Here is an 18,489-nt window from a genome sequence, read left to right as displayed (position 1 = left end):
TTCCCGTCCCTGGGGGGGGTGGGGGGGCAGCCTGCCGGTTGTGGCGAGTCAACTGTGTTTGGAAAACCAGGGCTTAAGCGTGGTGTGTGAACCCCGGTCCCTCCGCTAGGTGCAGCATGGCGCCTGGTGGCTCTACGTCTCCCAACTCTTGGGAAGTAGGGAGAAGGTAGATCAGGGCTTCTGGAGGGGCACGGCAGGCCCCTGCTGTGGCTTTTGGGTTTTGTAGTGTGGAGGGGACTGGCCGGCTGACGTCCAGGGTTTCTGGCGGCCCCTGAGAAACGGGAGAGCCCAACGGAACCAGGCGCTTCTGGTCACATTCAGAAAAGGTGCCAGCTTCTGCCAGACGTTGGCAAGGGGAGCGGCTGGCCTGCCGGTTTCTTCGGAGGAGAGGCGGCCTTTCGGCTGCCTGGCTTAGAATACAGGAAGTCCTCCATTTACAAAAATTCATTTAGTGACCGTTCAAAGTTACAACGGCACTGAAAAATGTGACTTGTGTCAGTTTTTCCCACTTAACCATTGCATCATATGGTCATGTGATCAAAATTCAGATGCTTGGCAAGTGACTCATATTTATGACAGTCGCAGCCTCCCCGGGGGGGGGCGGGGTCACGTAACCCCCTTTTGCGACCTCCTGACAAGCCAGGTCCACGAGGAAGCCGGATTCACTTAACCACCGTGGGACTTAACTGCAGGGATTCACTTAGCGACCAAGGCAAGGAAGGTTGTAAAAATGGGGCAAGCGACGCGTAACCAATGTCTCGTTTACCAATGGAAATTCTGCCCTCAACTGCAGTCGTAAGTCGAGGACCCGCTGTAGTTATGCGAACGTGGGTTGTGGCCTCTGGCCTTTTCCCTCCCGACGGATTTGCCACCAGATGAAGCTGGTTTTTAGGGGTGGGGGGGAAGTGCAGCTTCCTAGGGGTGTTTTCTGTTTGTTTGATCTCTGCCTCTGTCTCTGGGGCTGCTTTAATCTCCTTTAATGGATATATTTTTAACTTGTTCTACTTCTTGTGCTGTAAATTACCCGGAGAACCTGGAGGCGTAAAAATACTTCAGCTAGATAAATAATATAAAATGAAAAATGATGAGTGGCGAAGGGCTGGCGTCTGACGGATCCAGGTGGGGACGAAGTTGATTTTTTCCTGGGTGAGGTTAACCCCGCCTGGCTGAAGGCTGCCGGACCCTCTCAATGTGGGGGGGGGGGCATGTTTGGCCCCTGCCTTAGAGCTGTCGGGGCCCCAGAGGGTCCCCGTGAAAGCAGCATCAGCCCATCTCCACTGAGGCTGCAGCTGGAAACAGCGGCAGGAAAAGGGATGGGAGGAGCCCCCAAAAGAGGCTGTACCCCAAGAAGAGTCAAGGCCAGGAACTGAGAAGGGACCCCCAAAAAGAATCGGGAAGAAAGGTGATTGATTGGAGCGTTCCGTGTTTCTCCACCTTGGCCACATTCAGATGGGTGGACTTCAACTCCCAGAATTCCCCAGCCAGCAAAGCTTGAAATCCATACATCTGAATGTGGCCACGGCTGAGAAATGCTGGTTCAACCCCCAACGTCTCTCTGTGCCTGGTATGTTTCTCTGTCTATGCAAAGTGTCTCCTTATAGACCCAGGAGGAAATGCACAAAATCCCCCTGCACAACAACCCAATCTGATTTAACAGACCTTTGGCTTCAACAGGCACCCTTCCCCCACTATTGGTCCATTAAATCAGAAGGTTTCAGGAACTCAGGAGAAGCTGATTTCTCTCCTTTGCAGAAGCAATGGACTTTGCTGCTCCCACCTCTTTCCTCCCAATGAACCCTCATTGGAGGAACCATATTTTTCCTTCCCCCCCCCCCCGCCAGCCCCCAGTGGCTCCTTTTCGCAGAATCCAGCACAAGCCAATTAAATCTGTTATCTCCCTCGCGCTCCTGCATCACCACCTCTTATTGCTGATGCCAGGTATCTGGGCAGCCCCCCAGCCTCTCCTTTGCCTGTTACAACCCCCCCCCCCTCAGTCTAACCCTAATTTCTGACTTACACACATACACACTACGCTGCCTCTCCTTTGCCCAGTTGTTGGGCAGACTTAAAACTGGGAAAGCATTTTTGCATCTCATTCTGCAAGGAGTCGGTGCCCCCGCCTTCTCTCCCCCCCCACCCCATCCCCCACCTCCCCTTTAAGAGAAGACAGAGATTGTTGGGAGACAAGGAGAGGGAAATTGTGCTCGGTTGCAAGACATGGAAATGACGCCGAGAGACACTCAGAGAGGCGCGCTTGAAGAGAGAGGATGGAGACGCAGCTGCTGCTGCTGCGAAGATCTTCCCCTCTGCTCTTCCAGCAACATCTGCCGAGCGTCTCCAGAGCCCAATCGGGCCACAAGTACATTGGGGGAGAAGGCATGACCCCCGGGAAGAGCCGGGCTGGGTTTGGGGAGCCAGGAAAGGAGTGAATCCACGCAAGAGGGATCGTGACTGACTTCCATCTCAGGAATAAGCAAAGCCTGTTTCAAGGATGCTCAACCTTGGGCTTCCGCTCCCAGAATTCTTTGCTTCGCTGGCTGGGGAATTCTGGGAGTTGCAGTCCATACCTCTGGAAGCTGCCAAGGTTGAGAAGGACTGTTTTATCTATGGATGGATGGAGGAATAAAGGCAATTGGGAGACCTGGGCCCAGATGAGCCGGTTGACATGCTGCCTTTTTTTCCTCTCCTGCAGCCAGTCCCGTCCCTTGGACCCCTGGCCACGGGTGGGAAGAGCCCCCTTGGATGACCCAGGGCCCCCATGGGGAGACTTACATTCTCTTAGAACAGAATTAAGGTTTCATTAGAACAATCCAGGCTGGCTGGGGGTGATGGGAGTTGGGACTCTGCACATCTGGCAGGCTGAAGGCTGCAGGGGTTTCTTCTTCGCCACCCCCACCCCCCCAGCAACAGCCTCATTTTAGTTCAAAATGTCAGCATGGAGGATTTCAAACCTGATTTCCAAGGCACGTTTCCAGTAGTCCTTGACTTACAGCCATTCTCTTAGTGACGAAGTTACAGCAGCATTGAAAAAAGTGACTTATGATGGGTTTTCATGCTTATGGCTGCATTCCCTCCGTGATCAAAATTCAGAGGCATAAATGCAACTTACGCGCATTTATGACGGCTGCTGTGTCCCCGGGGTCATGTGATCACCATGTCTAACCTTCCCAGTGGACTTCCAGCAAGCAAAGTCCAATAGACAAAACCGCTTAACAACAGCACAATTCAGTCCTTGACTTATGACCAGAATTGAGCCCCGAATTGAGCATTTCCATTGCTAAGTAAGGCAGTTGTTAAGGAAGTCTCCCTTAACAACTGCCTGGCTTAGCAATGTAAATGCAGGGGCTCAATCGTGGTCGCAAGTCGAGGATTGAATCCTGTGGTCGTTAAGCGAATCTGTTTAAGTGACCGCAGGATCCATTCCTCGACTTACGACCACAGTTGAGCCCCAAATGTCCATTGCTAAGCGAAGCAGTTGTTACGTGAGCTGCATCTCATTTTACGTGACATGAGATGCAACTCGCTTAACAACTGCCTCTCTTAGCAACGGAAATGGATGCTGATGGATTCCCTTTAGCCTCTGATGGATTCCCTTCCAGATGTTCTGGATCAGGGGTCTCTAACCTTGAAAACTTTTAAGACTTATGGACTTCAACTCCCAGAATTCCTCAGCCGGCATTCTTGAGGAATTCTGGGAGTTGAAGTCCACAAGTCTTAAAAGTCGGATGATGCAGGAGCGAAAGCAGCTCTCCAAACATCTGGATCGGCCAAATCAAATTGGAGATTGCTCTCCAAGGGAAACTTGAGACTTGTGAGTCACTCTGTCGCACCAAGCCATGGTTTGATCCGGCTTGTTAAGGCTGCCTTCAAGAAGGCTGAGCAGAGGTTCTGGAACCTCCGGGAATATTCAGTCTAAATAAAGCTGGAAGTGCTAATTATTCCCCATCGGGAGGCGCGGAGGGGGCACCAGGCCTCCTGCCCCGTCTGGCACCCACTTGGCATGGTTCGCGCCACTGGTGCTCATGACTCCTTCCTTCCTTCCTTGGGCGTCTGGGCCCATCTGGGGACCCGCAGCTGTGCCAGCACCGGTTTGAAAGATTTGAGGCCCGTGATGCCCGTCAGCCTCTGGGCACAGGGACAGCCTGGGCTTTTGGCCTCCAGTTGGCACAGGCGGCTGCCACTTGGGGACCCAGAATCGGAGCTGTATTTTGATTGGATGCTTTAATTTTGCAGGGAACAGACTCGCCTGGTGGGCACAAGGTTGACGAAGGCCCAGCCTTGAGAAGTCCCTGGGGCTGGAAAGTGCCTGACCCACTGGCCACCAGGACACCCCAGAGAAGCCCCCTCCCCAAGAAGATGCTTCCCCCGCCTCCCTCTCCGTGCCCACTTGCTTCCTTTTCCCCATTGCTTCCTGCGGGGGGGGGGGCCTGCTATTTCCTCCCCGGCTTCTGCCCAGTGATTGTCCCTCCGTCGGCCCACGCGGGAGAAAAGCCCGCAAGGCTCCTTCAGCAGCCGCTGAGCCGGGTCGGCGCGATCGGAGGGCTGCCCGGGAGGAGCTCTCCCGTGCTGAAAGGAGGGAGGGGCTTGGAGTCATGGCTAGCCCCCTCCCAAGGACCCATGCACTGCCACCCCTCACCCGCTTTGCCGGAGCCCCTCCCGGCGGCTTTTCCCGCAGGCTGCGGGGGCGGGAAGGCGGGGGGGCGGCTCGGGCTGTAATCCGGGGCGCAGCGAATGCGGCTCCTGTTTATCTGGGCGCCGCGCTCCCCCATTACACGGGCTGATCCCCGCTTTAAGCCCGGCGCTTCCCCGCTCCCTTCACGCGAGGAGCGTAGCGTGGCTCAGCCGCTCCGCGTCTCTCTGGACTGCAGCAGCCTGGAAAACGTGCCAATCAATCCGGCGGGTCTTGAATGGGCTTCCTCGGGGAGTGGGGCTTGCATTCGCCCCCCCCCCCCATTCTCAGCCAGGGGCCGGCAGGTGGAGGGGCCGCCCAGCCCGAGGGGAAAGCAGCTTACCTGTGGTTGGCAGAGTGCAAAGTTTTCCCTGCTGCTTTATTAATTCTGCAATTCACCCATCACTTCAAATCTTCCGGGGTTGGGCCATTCCTCCCGCTTCAAGGAAAGGGAGCACCCACACCAGGGCAAAAAAGTCAAGATGGATGCAGTCAAGGACCCCCTGCTCCTGCTGTGCATTCTGGGGCTTGGGTTGAGCCGTTGTGGTTCCGTCTGCCATCTGGACTACTTGGCTCATGAAACGCCTGCAAGAAAACCGCCAGAGAGCCCCAAGGGACCCCACAATCCTTTAGGGAGGCTTTGCTGCTGACCCCCTGTCCAAATTGCACCAATCTTAAGAGAATCAAGAGGTTTTTAGAATTAATGAGGAAAATTGCCTGGTCCTGGCAACGGGTGATCTCCTTGGAAGGGTGCTTGACTCAGCTGTGACCCCGGGGGCACATGGGCTCACGCCTGAAAATACCAAATTGGTGCCAGCGGCTGCACAGCACTCATTCCCCTGGTATGCAGTGTGTGTGTTAAAAGGAGCAGAGTTCCATTTGCGTACTTTAAAAAAAACGAGGTTCTGCTTCTCTTTGCAACCTTTCAAAATAATTTTGAGAAGCTGTTTATTCTCAGTAGCCCCCTCCTCAAGATTTTATGGTGCCCCTTAGTGAAAACCACATTTTTTTTTATTTAAAAAGTTTAGGTTGATTTAAGAGTAATTTGTCTTTTATTAGTTATTAAGTTGTTAATAGCCCTGTCTGTCACTGGATTATTGATATATTAGGAAGACAATCAGCTGTCTTGAGAGGGCTTTTCTCTTCTCTAAGCATGGTTAAGTAAACATAATTGTTTCCCTCACTTTTTTCTCCCTTCCATCCTCCGCTTTGAAAACGCCTCTCTGAATAGCCCTGGGATCTGTGCTTCTAAATTTCTTCATTAGCCATACCTGGAGAACGTCAAAAAAAAAAATCACCTCCCCAGAATGGAGAAGCAAATCCTTGTTAAAGCCCCATAAAAAATCCTGCTGCGCAAAAATCCTGCTAAAATACCTGATATTTAGTCCCTTTGCCCACTGCTGCTGGAAAGGAAATGATTTTTGAAAATATCACTTGATTGGGTTGGATTTTTCTCTTCCTAAAAAAAAGCTCTTGGTTGATTTGGTTGTGATAATCAACAGGAGGACATGAAGAAGCTGTCTTAAAATTAATTCCAGATGTTGATCCCAATCAGATAGCTTTTGACAATGCCGTGTTGGTACCCTCTGTAACTGTGTCTGTTAGTTGTCTGTCTGTCTGTTGTCGGTTTGACAACTGCTTCCTAGCTGTCAGCCAGGGATGGACGTCTGGATGGCGCCTGTGTCAAGGAGCTGGCACCGGGCCCGCTGTGCGACCTCAGGGACCTGTCCCCCCAGATGAATGGTGCTTTCCATCCCATAATGCCCACCCATCTAGCATAGTGCTTTGCTTGTGGTCAAAAACACCCACAGGAGTTTGCAGGAAAGGAAATGGCCACCTACCACTTTTGCTCTCCAGCAACTGATAAACTACAGAAAGTCCTTCACTTAGGACGGCAGTTGAGCCCCAAATTTCTGTTGCTAAGTGAGACAGTTGTTAAGTGAGTTTTGCCCTATTTTACAACCTCTCTTGCTACGGTTGTTGAGTGAATCGCTGCAGTTAAGCTAGTAACACAGTTGTTAAGAGACTCCGGTTTCCCCATCGACTTTACTGGTCAGAAGGTGGCAAAACGTGACCCCGGGACACTGCGACCGTCGTAAACACGAACCCGTTACCAAAGCATCCAAATTGGGATCACATGACCAAGGGGATGCTGCAGCGATCGTAATTGTGAAAAACCGTCGTTTTTTCCCAGTCCTGTTGTAACTTTGAAGGGTCACTAATGGTCGTAAGTGTTCAGAGAGAGGCTGCCCTTTTCATACAACAAGTGTGTCTGTATCGGGCGTGAAAGGCCAGGCCCACGAGGGAAGGTCCAGTTCGGCTACTCTATTGCTAGAAGGCTTTGCGCAGGAATCTTCTCAGTTAATGGTCAGCACCTGGTTAGAATTAAGGGCCAACGGCACCGAGGATGGAGGTTGGACTTAGACCCTCTGTGGCTACGTGGGGGTTCTAGGCTGATCCCCCTTTTGGCTCTGCCATACCTTCTCCTACAGCAGTGTTTCTCAACCTTGGCCACTTGAAGATGTCCGGACTTCAACTCCCAGAATTCCCCAGCCAGCATTTGCTGGCTGGGGAATTCTGGGAGTTGAAGTCCGGACATCTTCAAGTGGCCAAGGTTGAGAAACACTGTCCTACAGTCTAATCCCCTTTTAAAGCTTTCCGGCGCTCTTGCGTTCCTACGGGTAGTTGTGAATTATCTAAAATTAGGGCTAAGGACAGCTGGCTCTCATTGGATCCCAAATCCTTTGAAGTCCGGGCAGCGCTGGCAAGCTCTGAGACACACGAGACGCATTCGAGCCACGTTTCTAATCTTTTGCCGCTTCGTTTTGTCCCCAGGGCCTCCCCAGGTACGGAGCGCGCCAGTATCATGGAAAAGCTTTTCTTGCCTCTTCTGATGCTTGGCACCATGGCGAAAGCTCAGCACTGCCCCGGCCGTTGCATCTGCCAGAACATCTCCCCGACGCTGACCATGCTGTGCGCCAAGACGGGCCTCCTGTTTGTGCCGGCCACCATCGACCGGCGCACGGTGGAGCTGCGCCTGACGGACAACTTCATCACCGTCATCCGCCGGAAGGACTTCTCCAACATGACCAACTTGGTGCACCTCACCCTCTCGCGCAACACCATCAGCCAGATCCTGCCCTACGCCTTTGCTGACCTGCGTGCCTTACGGGCCCTCCACATGAACAGCAACCGGCTGGCCATCCTGAAGCACGAGCACTTCCGGGGACTGACCAACCTCCGGCACCTCATCCTGGGGAACAACCAGATCAGCCACATCGAGGCCTCCTGCTTCGACGAGTTCCTCTCCACGGTGGAGGACCTGGACCTCTCCTACAACAACCTGGAGGCCTTGCCCTGGGAGGCCATCGGCCAGATGGTCAGCCTCAACACCCTCACGCTGGACCACAACCTCATCGACCACATTGCGGAGGGCACTTTCTCCCAGCTGCAGAAGCTGGTCAGGCTGGACATGACCTCCAACCGGCTGCAGAAGCTGCCTCCGGACAACCTCTTCCTGAGGGCCGAAGTGCTGGCCAACGTCCGTGGGACTCACCCGTCCACCTTGACCATCAGCTTTGGAGGCAACCCGCTGCACTGCAACTGCGAGCTCCTCTGGCTGCGGAGGCTGACGCGGGAGGACGACCTGGAGACTTGCGCCTCCCCGGAACACCTGATGGATAAGTATTTTTGGTCGATCCCCGAGGAGGAGTTCATCTGCGAACCGCCCCTCATCACCCACCAGTATTCCAGCAAGGCCTTCATCATGGAAGGCCAGGGGGTCAGCCTGAAGTGCAAGGCCGTGGGGGATCCGGAACCTTCCATCCACTGGATCGCGCCCGACGGCAAACTAATCCACAACACCACCCGGGCCACCGTCTACGAGAACGGCACGCTGGACATCTTCATCACCACCTTGAAGGACAACGGGCTCTTCACCTGCATCGCCTCCAATGCGGCCGGGGAGGCCACAGGCCCCATGGAAGTCTGCATTGTTCCTCTGCCCCTGCTGGTCAACAACACCGGCCACATGAAAGAGCCGGACCCCGGATCCTCCGACATCACCACCTCTGCCAAATCAGGCTCCAACGAAACCAAGAATCACCAGGACAGGAAGATCCTCGCGGCGGAACTGACCTCGACGTCCGTGGTCATCCACTGGCCGTCCGAACGGCACATCCCGGGTATCCGCATGTACCAGATCCAGTACAACAGCTCCTTGGATGACTCCTTGGTCTACAGGTGAGTAAGAAGGGGCAGCCTTACGGTAAAGCCAGGCGGCCCTCGATTTACGACCACAACTGAGCCCAAAGTGTTTGTTGCTAACAAGTTGTTAAGTGAATCCGGCTTCCCCCTTGACTTGGGTTGTTAGAAGGTCACAAAAGGGGATAGCAATAGCAATAGCAGTAGACTTATATACCGCTTCATAGGGCTTTCAGCCCTCTCTAAGCGGTTTACAGAGAGTCAGCATATTGCCCCCAACAATCTGGGTCCTCATTTTACCCACCTCGGAAGGATGGAAGGCTGAGTCAACCCTGAGCCGGTGAGATTTGAACCGCTGAACTGCTGATCTAGCAGTAGCCTGCAGTGCTGCATTTAACCACTGCGCCACCTTGGCTCATATGACCCCGGGACACTGCGACCGTCATAAATACGAGTCAGTTGCCAAGCCTCTGAGTTTTAATCACCTGACTCTGGGGATGCTGCAATGGTTGTAAGTGTGAAAAACCAATGATACATCCCTTTTTCCACTGCCAGGGTAACTTGGCACTAAAGGAATGGTTGTAAGTCCAGGACGGCCTCTGGCTGTTTGGGTCCCGGGTGCAGGCTTCCTGTTTCACCCCTCCCCAGCTGGATGGGGGTGGGGGAGAAGCCAGGGGGAGATGCCATGTTGCCACCTGTGGGATGCCCAGTTCTGCGCGTCCTCCAGGTAAATCTCAGCCCTGCCAGGCGAGGGGGGGCGGGGGACGGGGAGAGCTTCCGCTTGGGGTCTCAAGTGGGAGATAAAGGGAAGGAGGGGAACAAGGGTGGCTGCACCTGGAGAACTCAGGAGGGGGGATTCGTGCCGGGGCCTGTAAGGGAGAAGAGAAAAGGTAGAGCGAAGAAGAGGAGGAAGGAGGTGGGCAGAGAAACAACAGCAGTTTCCAGGTTGGGGGATCCTCCATGAGGGTCCCTCTCTCAGCCCCAGATGTGGGGAGAGAATCCCGGCTGCCAAGGGCTTTGGAGAGGGTGCTGGGCCAAGCAGCTGTTTCGGGAGCAGCCCAGCAGCCCCGTAACCCCTCAGAGGCGGCATCCACCCTCCCTCCTTCTCTCCCTCCTTCCCTCCCTTCTTTTTGCTTGGTCTCTGCACTCAGAGTGTCTCAAATTGGGGGGAGGAAACGTTGCCCACCCTGAGAGCAATTGCTGATGTGGAAGCGAAGCCCCTTGGGCTGCCCTGGGTCCGAAAGGAGGATCTCGGGACCCCAAGGATGGGGACGCTTGGGTGCAAGAAGAGAAAGGAGGAGCTTCCTCTGGGCCGTAGTGACATCGCCCCGCCCACTTCAGCCCAGCCCCACCCCGTCTCCTTCCCCCCCCCCCCCCCGGGCTCCAGAGCAGAAAGTGGGTGCCTGGACAGGTGGGACCTGGGGGGGGGGGGGGCTTTCCTTCCTTCCTTTCCAGTCAGCTGCCCATCCTGGCTGCCAGCAGGGTAGCTGTGCCGTGTTCCCCTCTCCACCCCACCACCCCACGGAAGATTGCCGCTGTTGTTTCTAAGGAGTTGTGATTCCTGGCTAGTTGCCTTCCCCCTCCCCCCCCCCCCCCGTTTGCTAACTGACTGCTTGGCAGGAGTGGGGCACAGGGGGCACCAAAGCCCTCCCACCCACCCAGCTCAGCTTCTGGGCCCCAGGTCCCCCAGATCTTGGACTTGCTGGGCGTCTCTGCCAGGAGGGGCTCTGGGGCAGAAGGGCGGAAGGGATCTCTTGAGGGGAGGGTTCCTGAAAGTGGGTGGGGGTCTTCCTAGAAGGCAGGTGGGAAGATCTGTTTTGCTGGAAGCATTTGTCACATCTGGAGGAGGCCCAAAAGGGGCCTTGGTCTCCTCCTTCTGCCCCAGAGCACAAATGCACTCTTTTATGTGTGTGTGTGTGTGTGTGTGTTGAATCAGATTTATCTTATCTCTATCATCTGTCTGTGTCTCTCTGTCCATCCATCAAATCCATCCACCTAACGAATCTATCATCTGTCTGTCTGTCTTATTTATCTGTCTGTCTAACGGTCACCCATCCATCCACCTATCCAAGCTATCATCCATCTGTCATCTATCAACTCGACCCAATTTAGACACTGCCCACCTCACTATCCAAGCGACTCTGAGCAGTTTACAAATGCAAAACCAATACAAAAAGAAATGAGATTAAGATCAGAATTAAAACAGGGTGCAAAATAAAAGAGGATCAAAGCTAAAAGGGAAGATTTAAAAAACAACAACAGAAGGAGCACCCACAAATCCCCCCTCCCCAAGTAATGGGCCACTCTACGACCCACCCACCCGCAAGGGTTGTTGACACAGCTGAGAGAGGGGTCAGACTTACAAGGGGCAGAAGAGACAATGGGCAGCAAGTTTCTAGAACAGTGTTTCTCAACCTTGGCCACTTGAAGATGTCCGGACTTCAACTCCCAGAATTCCCCAGCCAGCATTCGCTGGCTGGGGAATTCTGGGAGTTGAAGTCCGGACATCTTCAAGTGGCCAAGGTTGAGAAACACTGTCCTAACCACTGCTGGGGAATTCTGGGAGTTGAAGTCCGGACATCTTCAAGTTGCCAAGGTTGAGAAACACTGTTCTAGACCTCAGGAGGAGCCACCTGCTCTGTGGTCTAGGCCCAGAAGGAAGTCAGGTGACCTTCCAAGAACCAAATGGCCAGAAGCAACCGAGACCCTCCCCATTTCTCTTGTCAAAATCCAGGTGTCCCCAACAGGGACGGGGACGATGGGAACTGTGCTCAGAGGCACGGAAGTAGAAAGCGGGGAAGGCAGATGTTGATTAAGACTGTCAGGAGACCCGAAAGGGATGGATGGCACGGAGGGTGACCTCCGACATCTGGCCTCCCCCCCCCCACTGATTTAGGAGCCTTAGAACGTGTGGCTGCTTCCCCCCCCCCCGCCCACCCCCAGGGGTCTGACTGCCCTTCTCTGCCCTCCACAGGATGATCCCTTCCTCCAGCAAGACCTTCTTGGTGAACGACTTGGCAGCCGGCCGGGAATACGACCTCTGCGTCTTGGCGGTGTACGACGACGGCGTGACGTCCCTCACGGCGACGCGGGTGGTGGGCTGCGTGCAATTCACCACCGAGGGGGACAGCGCCCAGTGCCACTCGCTCCACACCCAGTTCCTGGGGGGCACCATGATCATCATCCTGGGGGGCATCATCGTGGCCTCGGTGCTGGTCTTCATCATCATCCTCATGATCCGCTACAAGGTCTACAGCGGCCAGGAGGAGCACAAGAAGGCCAAAGTCAGCAACGTTTACTCCCAGACCAACGGCGGCCACCCGCCCCAGCCCAGCACCGGCACGGTGCCCCACTCGGCCTCCAAAATCGGGGAGGACAAATACGAAACTCTCCCAGAGGTTGCTTCCAAGGACCCCCGGCTCAGTGGGGGCAGCAGGGGCGAGGCCCCCCGTGGGCCAGACGTCCCTTTGGCCAAGCCGGAGAAGAGGGCGGCTCCGATGAGCCCCGATCTCCAGACGGTGGCGGTCTTGACTTCCGAAGACGGACAGAGGGAGGTCAGGAGGGCCGGCTCCTCGGTCTCCTTGTGCCTCCTCAGAGACCCTGGGGGGACCCCACAGCTCCGGGCCAAACCGGGCAGCTGCAGCGAGTCGGGGTCTTTCCCTCGCGAGCTGTCCAGGACTCGGCACCACCGCCATTCCTTCGACGGGGATTTCTCGCTCTTCCAGAGTCACAGCTATCCCCGCCGCGCACGGACAAAGCGACACATGTCCACCTCTCAGTTGAACTCGGAGGAGTCCCCCCTGAGTCACCGGCGGGTCACTTTCGGCAGCACGGAGTGGATGCTGGAAAGCACAGTCTGAGGGGGGGTGGCAGGGGAGGGGGGGTGGCAGAGGGGCTGCCAGACGCACAAGTTTGGGGTGCAGCAACCGAGGAAGGAGGTGGAGGAAGGAGGGAAGTGGGAGGGGAACCGCCAGGAGGCGAATGGATCTCTTCCCTGGACAGAATTTGGGCAGCGGTGCCTTAGCCGAGCCCCTCCCCAGAGGAAGAGCAGGCAAGGGGGGAGATGGGGAAGGAGGGGGCGGAGGGGTTGCAGTGCCCAGTGGGAAGGGCTGGGGAGGAGGGGAGCCAAGGAGAGGCGCATAGCACAGAAGAGGCTCTTGATGCATTAATCACTGTTCCAAGGAAAAAGGCGACGCAAAGCCTAGATCCAGAGGGAAAAGAGCACAAAGCAGGGGGGGCATTAAGGGGGCCGGAGGGGGAGGAGAAGGAGGGGGGTCTCCCCTATGCCCTGCCCAGGACCTGGTGGTGAAATCTATTTATTGTATCTGGCTGGTCTAGATCAAAGAAAAAAGATATGTGTTCGGTGTGTCATTATCAGAAAAGTCATTTGAATTCTCGGACCCTCCCCCCCCTTCCTGTCCTGGTTTCCTCTTGTGGACCCCTCCCCCTTTCCCCAAACTCTGCAGCCCTAGAACTCTACAAGGGTCCCTTCATTGCCCCCCCCCAAAAAAATATGGATAATCCTGGTTCCCCCCATCCTCTCCTCTGTCCTTTCAAATGGACCTTCCCCCCTCTCTGAATCCCCCAAGTGTTTCCCAGCACAAGACCCCCCTTCCTGCCTCCCATCCCCCCCGATTCCCTTTGATCCCCCCCTCCCCTCCCCATTTCACCCCGTCATCCCTGCCTCCCCATAGGAACCCCCGAGGTTTCTCAAGGCCCAATTCTCCAACTATTGAACATTAGTTTTTCATCAACAATCTATACTGGCGACCCCTCCCCACTCCTGTTCCCCCCCCTTGTCTACCCCTCCCCATTTTTCCCAGCACCCCCTCCCTCCATCACAGAGTGAGGCTGCTTTTCGGAGGTGATTAAATCTTTTGTGTGTGACCTGCAGCCGTCTCATTCTGCTTCTTCCTGAGGGTGGGGCTGGGGGGGCTCCAGGGGGAATCTGAGATGGAGGGAGGGCTGGAGGGGAGTGGGCAGCTTGGAGGGAGGGGCCACCAGATGAGGGCTGCCAGTGTGGCTGCAGAAAAAAGTGGAAAATGTTTTAATTTGAATGTAGCCAAATGATAAGGTGCGGTTTTGAATAGTCTGAACCAATATTTCTCAACCTTGGCTACTCTATGATGGTGGACTTCCCAGAATTCCCCATGGCTGGCTGGCTGGGGAATTCTAGGAGTTGAAGTCTATCCATCTTAGTTGCCAAGGTTGAGAAACACTGATCTCTCTCTCTCTCTCCTGTCTGTCTGTCTGTCTCTCCACATCCATCTATCATCTCTCTATCATCTCTCTATCATCTCTCTATATTTATCATCTATCATCTCTCTTTCTCTCTACCTACCTACCTACCTATCTCAGTGTTCCCCAACCTTGGCTGCTTTATGATGGCTGGACTAGCTCTGCTGGCTGGGGAATTCTGGGAGTTGAAGTCCGCCCATTGCAGAGCAGCCAAGGTTGTGAATCTCTGGTCTAAGCACTTGAAATAAGGGTGCTAACTGATTGTGGATAAGTACAAGATAACCTTTATTTGCACATGCCGTACATGGGAGGGATATTTGTGGAGGCCGTCCATCCATCCATCAATGTCCAGGCGTAATTACTCCCCCCAGCCCCCCCATCAGATCCAGGCTGCCTTGGTGTTGCTGACCCAGCTGTCCGCAGGGAGGAGGGTGAAGAGAAACAGAGGGGGTCTCCTTGCGATGCCCCTTCGGCCTGGCGGGCGTTTTGCAGAGCTCTTCCCCAGTTCTGGGGTCCCGGGATCTTCAAGACGCAGCCCTGCAGCTGGAAACGAGGCTCCCTGATTATTAAAACCAGAGGAGCCACAAGTGATCGAATCTCTTGATTTAATCCTTGATTTTAAAACTCCCCTTGCAGGTTGCTCAGAGCGCAATAAACAGGCCATAGAAAGGAGCTGGCTATTTGGATATTAAGCCTTTGCAGCGCGACATTTCGGTCGTTAAGCAAGGCGGTGGTTGAGGGAGCTTTGCCCGAATTTTACAATTTTTTTTTTGCCACGGCTGTTAAGCAAATCCCTGCAGTCATTAAGTGAATCACACTTGTTGTTAAGCGAATCCGGCTTCTCCCCCTCCCCCCCCGCTTGATTTTGCTTGTAGGAAGCCGGCTGGGAAGGTCGCAAATGGTGACCGTGGGGATGCTGCAACGGTCGTTAAGTGTGAAACGCGGTCTTAAGTCATTTTTTTCCCAGTGCCGTTGTAACTTTGAACCATCCCTAAATGAACGGCTGTAAGTCGAGGACTCCCTGTACAGAGAACCGGAGAGCGGAGCCCCCCTTTCAGTGGCCGAACTGGGCGCTGTGAGTCCCTCCCTCTGCCCAGCTGGGCCGGCTGGTTGCCTCTCTCTCTCTCCTCCGCATTGCTGGTGTCTGTTTGGGAACTGCTAATTACTCTCTGGAAACGGGTTCTTCCTGCTGGCTCTGCAGCTTCTCCCCCCGCCAAGTGGGCCCCCCCTCCATCCAGGGACCCCCGGAGAGCAGAGGAGGGAGGGGAGGGCACTGCAGGAGGCATCCATCCTTAGAGAAAAGGGGGAAGCCGGCAGCCGGAGGGGAGGGGCTTCACCCTTTTAAGGGGTCTCCTCCCGCAGAGGCTTACTCAGGGTTGAAGAGACCCGGCTGAACCTAAAAAGGTTTTGCTGCATCCCTCTTGGCGGGGGGGGGGGGGGGGGGGGATGCGAGAGGGAATTTCCTCCCTTCTGCTTTGCTCACCAGTAGTGGCCAGTCTGGGAGGGGAGGGGCTGGAGGGGGGCTTCTTTGCAAGCTCACAGTTGTCACACTGCACAGAAGGAGAGGGTGAGATGGGCCCCTCCCTCCCTCTCTCCCTTCTTTCTTTCCTCCCTTCCTCCCTGCCCCCTTGTCTCCCAGCCCACCCCTCTTGATGGGGTTCTTGAGGGGGGGGAAATAGGAGGAGGAAGGTATGTTGGATATATTCACTACCTTGAGGTATTTGCAGACCTAATAAAGGGGAGATGCGAAGAAACACCAGAGAAACGAACAAAGGAACAAGGAGCCCATCTGCAGCCTGAGGCCTTTCAAAGACGAGAGGCAGCGGGGGGGGGGGGGAATCCAACAGAGAACCCTGCGAGGCAGGACTGGAGGAAAGCAGGCAGGCACAGAACAGCAAGAAGGTTCTGGAGTTTCCGCAACTGAAGGACGAAGCACCTTCCTCCTTCAAGGGTGGGATTCTGACACACCCCCCCAAGCTCTACCTTTGCTTATAGCCAGCTTCAAGTCCCCCCCCCATCCCCTGTCATCCAGCCCCCCAGGAGAGGCGTTTTAGGGGGGGCTAATCATCGCCTCTCCTCTGGGGGGGCCTCCAGGAGAGGCTCCCCGATCTCCAGGGGCTCCCCAGGAGTGGCCCCACCAGAGGCTCCCTCGAGACGAATTGCAGGGCTGGGTGGGGCCCTCCAAGGAGCCACTTGCACTTTGGCATTCAAATGAGCTAATTGGTATGCTAATGAAGCCCCATAATGAGCTCCTGGTGGTGGCAATTTGCTTATTGTTATGCTGATGATCAGGCAGAAAGAGTCCCTTGTTAGAGCAATTAGCTCGTTATGGCAAAAGGCTCATTATTATGCTAATGACCCCATGCAGTAATTAACGTATACCAGCAAGTTTGTTATTGTAATTATTACCACGATTATTATTATTATCATTACTGTTGCTTTACTTTGCCACTTCTGGGCCTTCGTTGTTGGCACCTTGGTTCCTTGGGGTGGAGGGATGGGGCGAAGGCCTGGAATCCGCTAATGGCCAGGGTCTCGGAGCATGTGCAGAGTGCCCCCCATGCTGCCCCCTGAGACGCAAGAGGTGACCTCCACAGGTCTTGAAGCTTGAGACATTCTGTCCACTTGGTGTCTGTGGAGATTCTCAATCACGGTTCCCCCGAAGGCGCTTTCTCCAGAAGGCAAATGAGGGGTGACATGATAGCCCTCTTCCGGGATTTGGGGGGGGGGTCTGCCACAAGGAAGTGGGGGCCAATCTATTCTCCAAAGCATCTGAAGGCAGGAGAGGAAACAGCCTAGAGCTCAGGAGACATTTCCTTCCTTGTGAGAACAATCAATCAGTGGAACGGTTTCCCTCCTCCAGAAACTGTGGGAGCCCCATCACTGGAGGAGAGACTGAGATTGTTCTCCAATCTCTTTGAAGAAGATATTCATTTTTATTTTTATTTTATTTTATCAATTTCATATATACATTCACAATTATATGATCTCATAACTATTATTAATAATATGTATTTATAACAATTTTTCCCTACTGTTGACAATACACTTGAAGATTGCTTTTTTAACATCCCATAGATCTATCTTATCTTACAACGGTCCTACTTCTCTTCCCTCCCTCTTTCCTTCCCTCGTTTCTTCTCTCCTACTTCCCTTCCTTCCCTCCCTCCTTCCCCTTCCCTTCTTCTCTCCTTCCCTCCTTCCTTCCCTCCTTCCTTCCTTCCCCCCTTCTTTCTCTCCTACATTCCCTCCTTCCCTCCTTTCTTCTCTCCTACTTCCCTTCCTTCCCTCCCTCCTTCCCCTTCCCTCCTTCTCTCCTTCCCTCCTTCCTTCCCTCCTTCCTTCCTTCCCCCCTTCTTTCTCTCCTACATTCCCTCCTTCCTTCCCTCCTTTCTTCTCTCCTTCTCTCCTTCCTTCCCTCTTTCCTCTCTTTGAAGAAGATGAGTGTAAGGTTGGACTAGAAGACCTCCAAGGCCCCTCCAACTCAGGGATTCTGTTATTCTTCCTGAGTGTTTCCTTTGAAAACCTTTCGCAAAAGCTACAGAAGAAGCTTCTTGGGTGAGAAGCGAATGTGTTTTCGAAGAAAACACCCCAAAACTCCGCTTGCCTTTTCAAAAAGGCCCTTTGGCTCTAGGTGTCTCCTCCGATCTCCTTGGCCAAGGCCAACTCTTCTTCTGGATGCTTTAGGAAGCTCCGTTGCTCAGGGGGTCTCTTTGGCCAAGTCCACCCTGAGCCAGGAGAACCTCCTGTCCCATCATCCACTCGTGCTTATGGGCTGCTGAAGCTCTCCCGAGAGACCCTGCCTGGGCTGAGCGATCATCCAGCTTCCAAACTCGCCATCCCCACCCACCTCCTGTTCTCCGGAACCTTCCGGGGTGGGGGTGTTTCAGGATTTATCACAAATGATCCCCTGCCTGAACAGCTCTCCATTTCGACTCGGCTGATGATCTCGTGAAGGAGGATGAAAAACAAGGAAGGAAGGAAGGAGGGAGGGAGGGAGGAGGAGGAGTGACACTTAGAAGAACAAAGTCAATCAATTTGCAGGCAATGCGCAACACGCCACATGCTCTGTGCCTCTCCGGCAGCTGGAACACGCAGGCAGCTGGGGGTGGGGGGCTTCTCACATGCAGGCGTTGGGGGGAGGCTGGGAAAGGGGTGTCCCCATGAGCCCCCCCCCCCAGTTCCTCCAGGGCAGAAAAACAGAATTTCCCATTTGTCACTGATGATTCCAGGAAGACCTTTTTTAAAAAAAATGCCTTTGCATCATGCTCAGCGTGAGCGAATCTGCAGCAGAGGGGAGCCTTGGATTTATTCTTCCCAGCCAGGAAGGTGTCTTTGCCTGCGTGGCCTCTGGGGTGGGTGTATCGAGGGCGACTGGC

The 18,489-nt window shown here is 54.5% G+C and overlaps 1 protein-coding gene across 1 annotated transcript; it reads left to right on the top strand.

Annotated features, from left to right (window-relative positions):
* Positions 1–7,535: 7,535 nt before the first annotated feature.
* On the top strand, positions 7,536–8,915 carry LOC116516035 (leucine-rich repeat and fibronectin type III domain-containing protein 1-like). Its single transcript, XM_032228391.1, has one exon. The coding sequence runs from the start codon at positions 7,536–7,538 to the stop codon at positions 8,913–8,915; it is 1,380 nt and encodes a 459-aa protein (XP_032084282.1).
* Positions 8,916–18,489: the final 9,574 nt, after the last annotated feature.

Source organism: Thamnophis elegans, chromosome 12 (genome assembly GCF_009769535.1).
Source record: "Thamnophis elegans isolate rThaEle1 chromosome 12, rThaEle1.pri, whole genome shotgun sequence".
NCBI classification, from domain to species: Eukaryota; Metazoa; Chordata; class Lepidosauria; order Squamata; family Colubridae; genus Thamnophis; species Thamnophis elegans.
The sequence above is the reverse complement of the archived record's forward strand: the minus strand, read 5'-3'. Positions and strand labels throughout refer to the sequence as shown.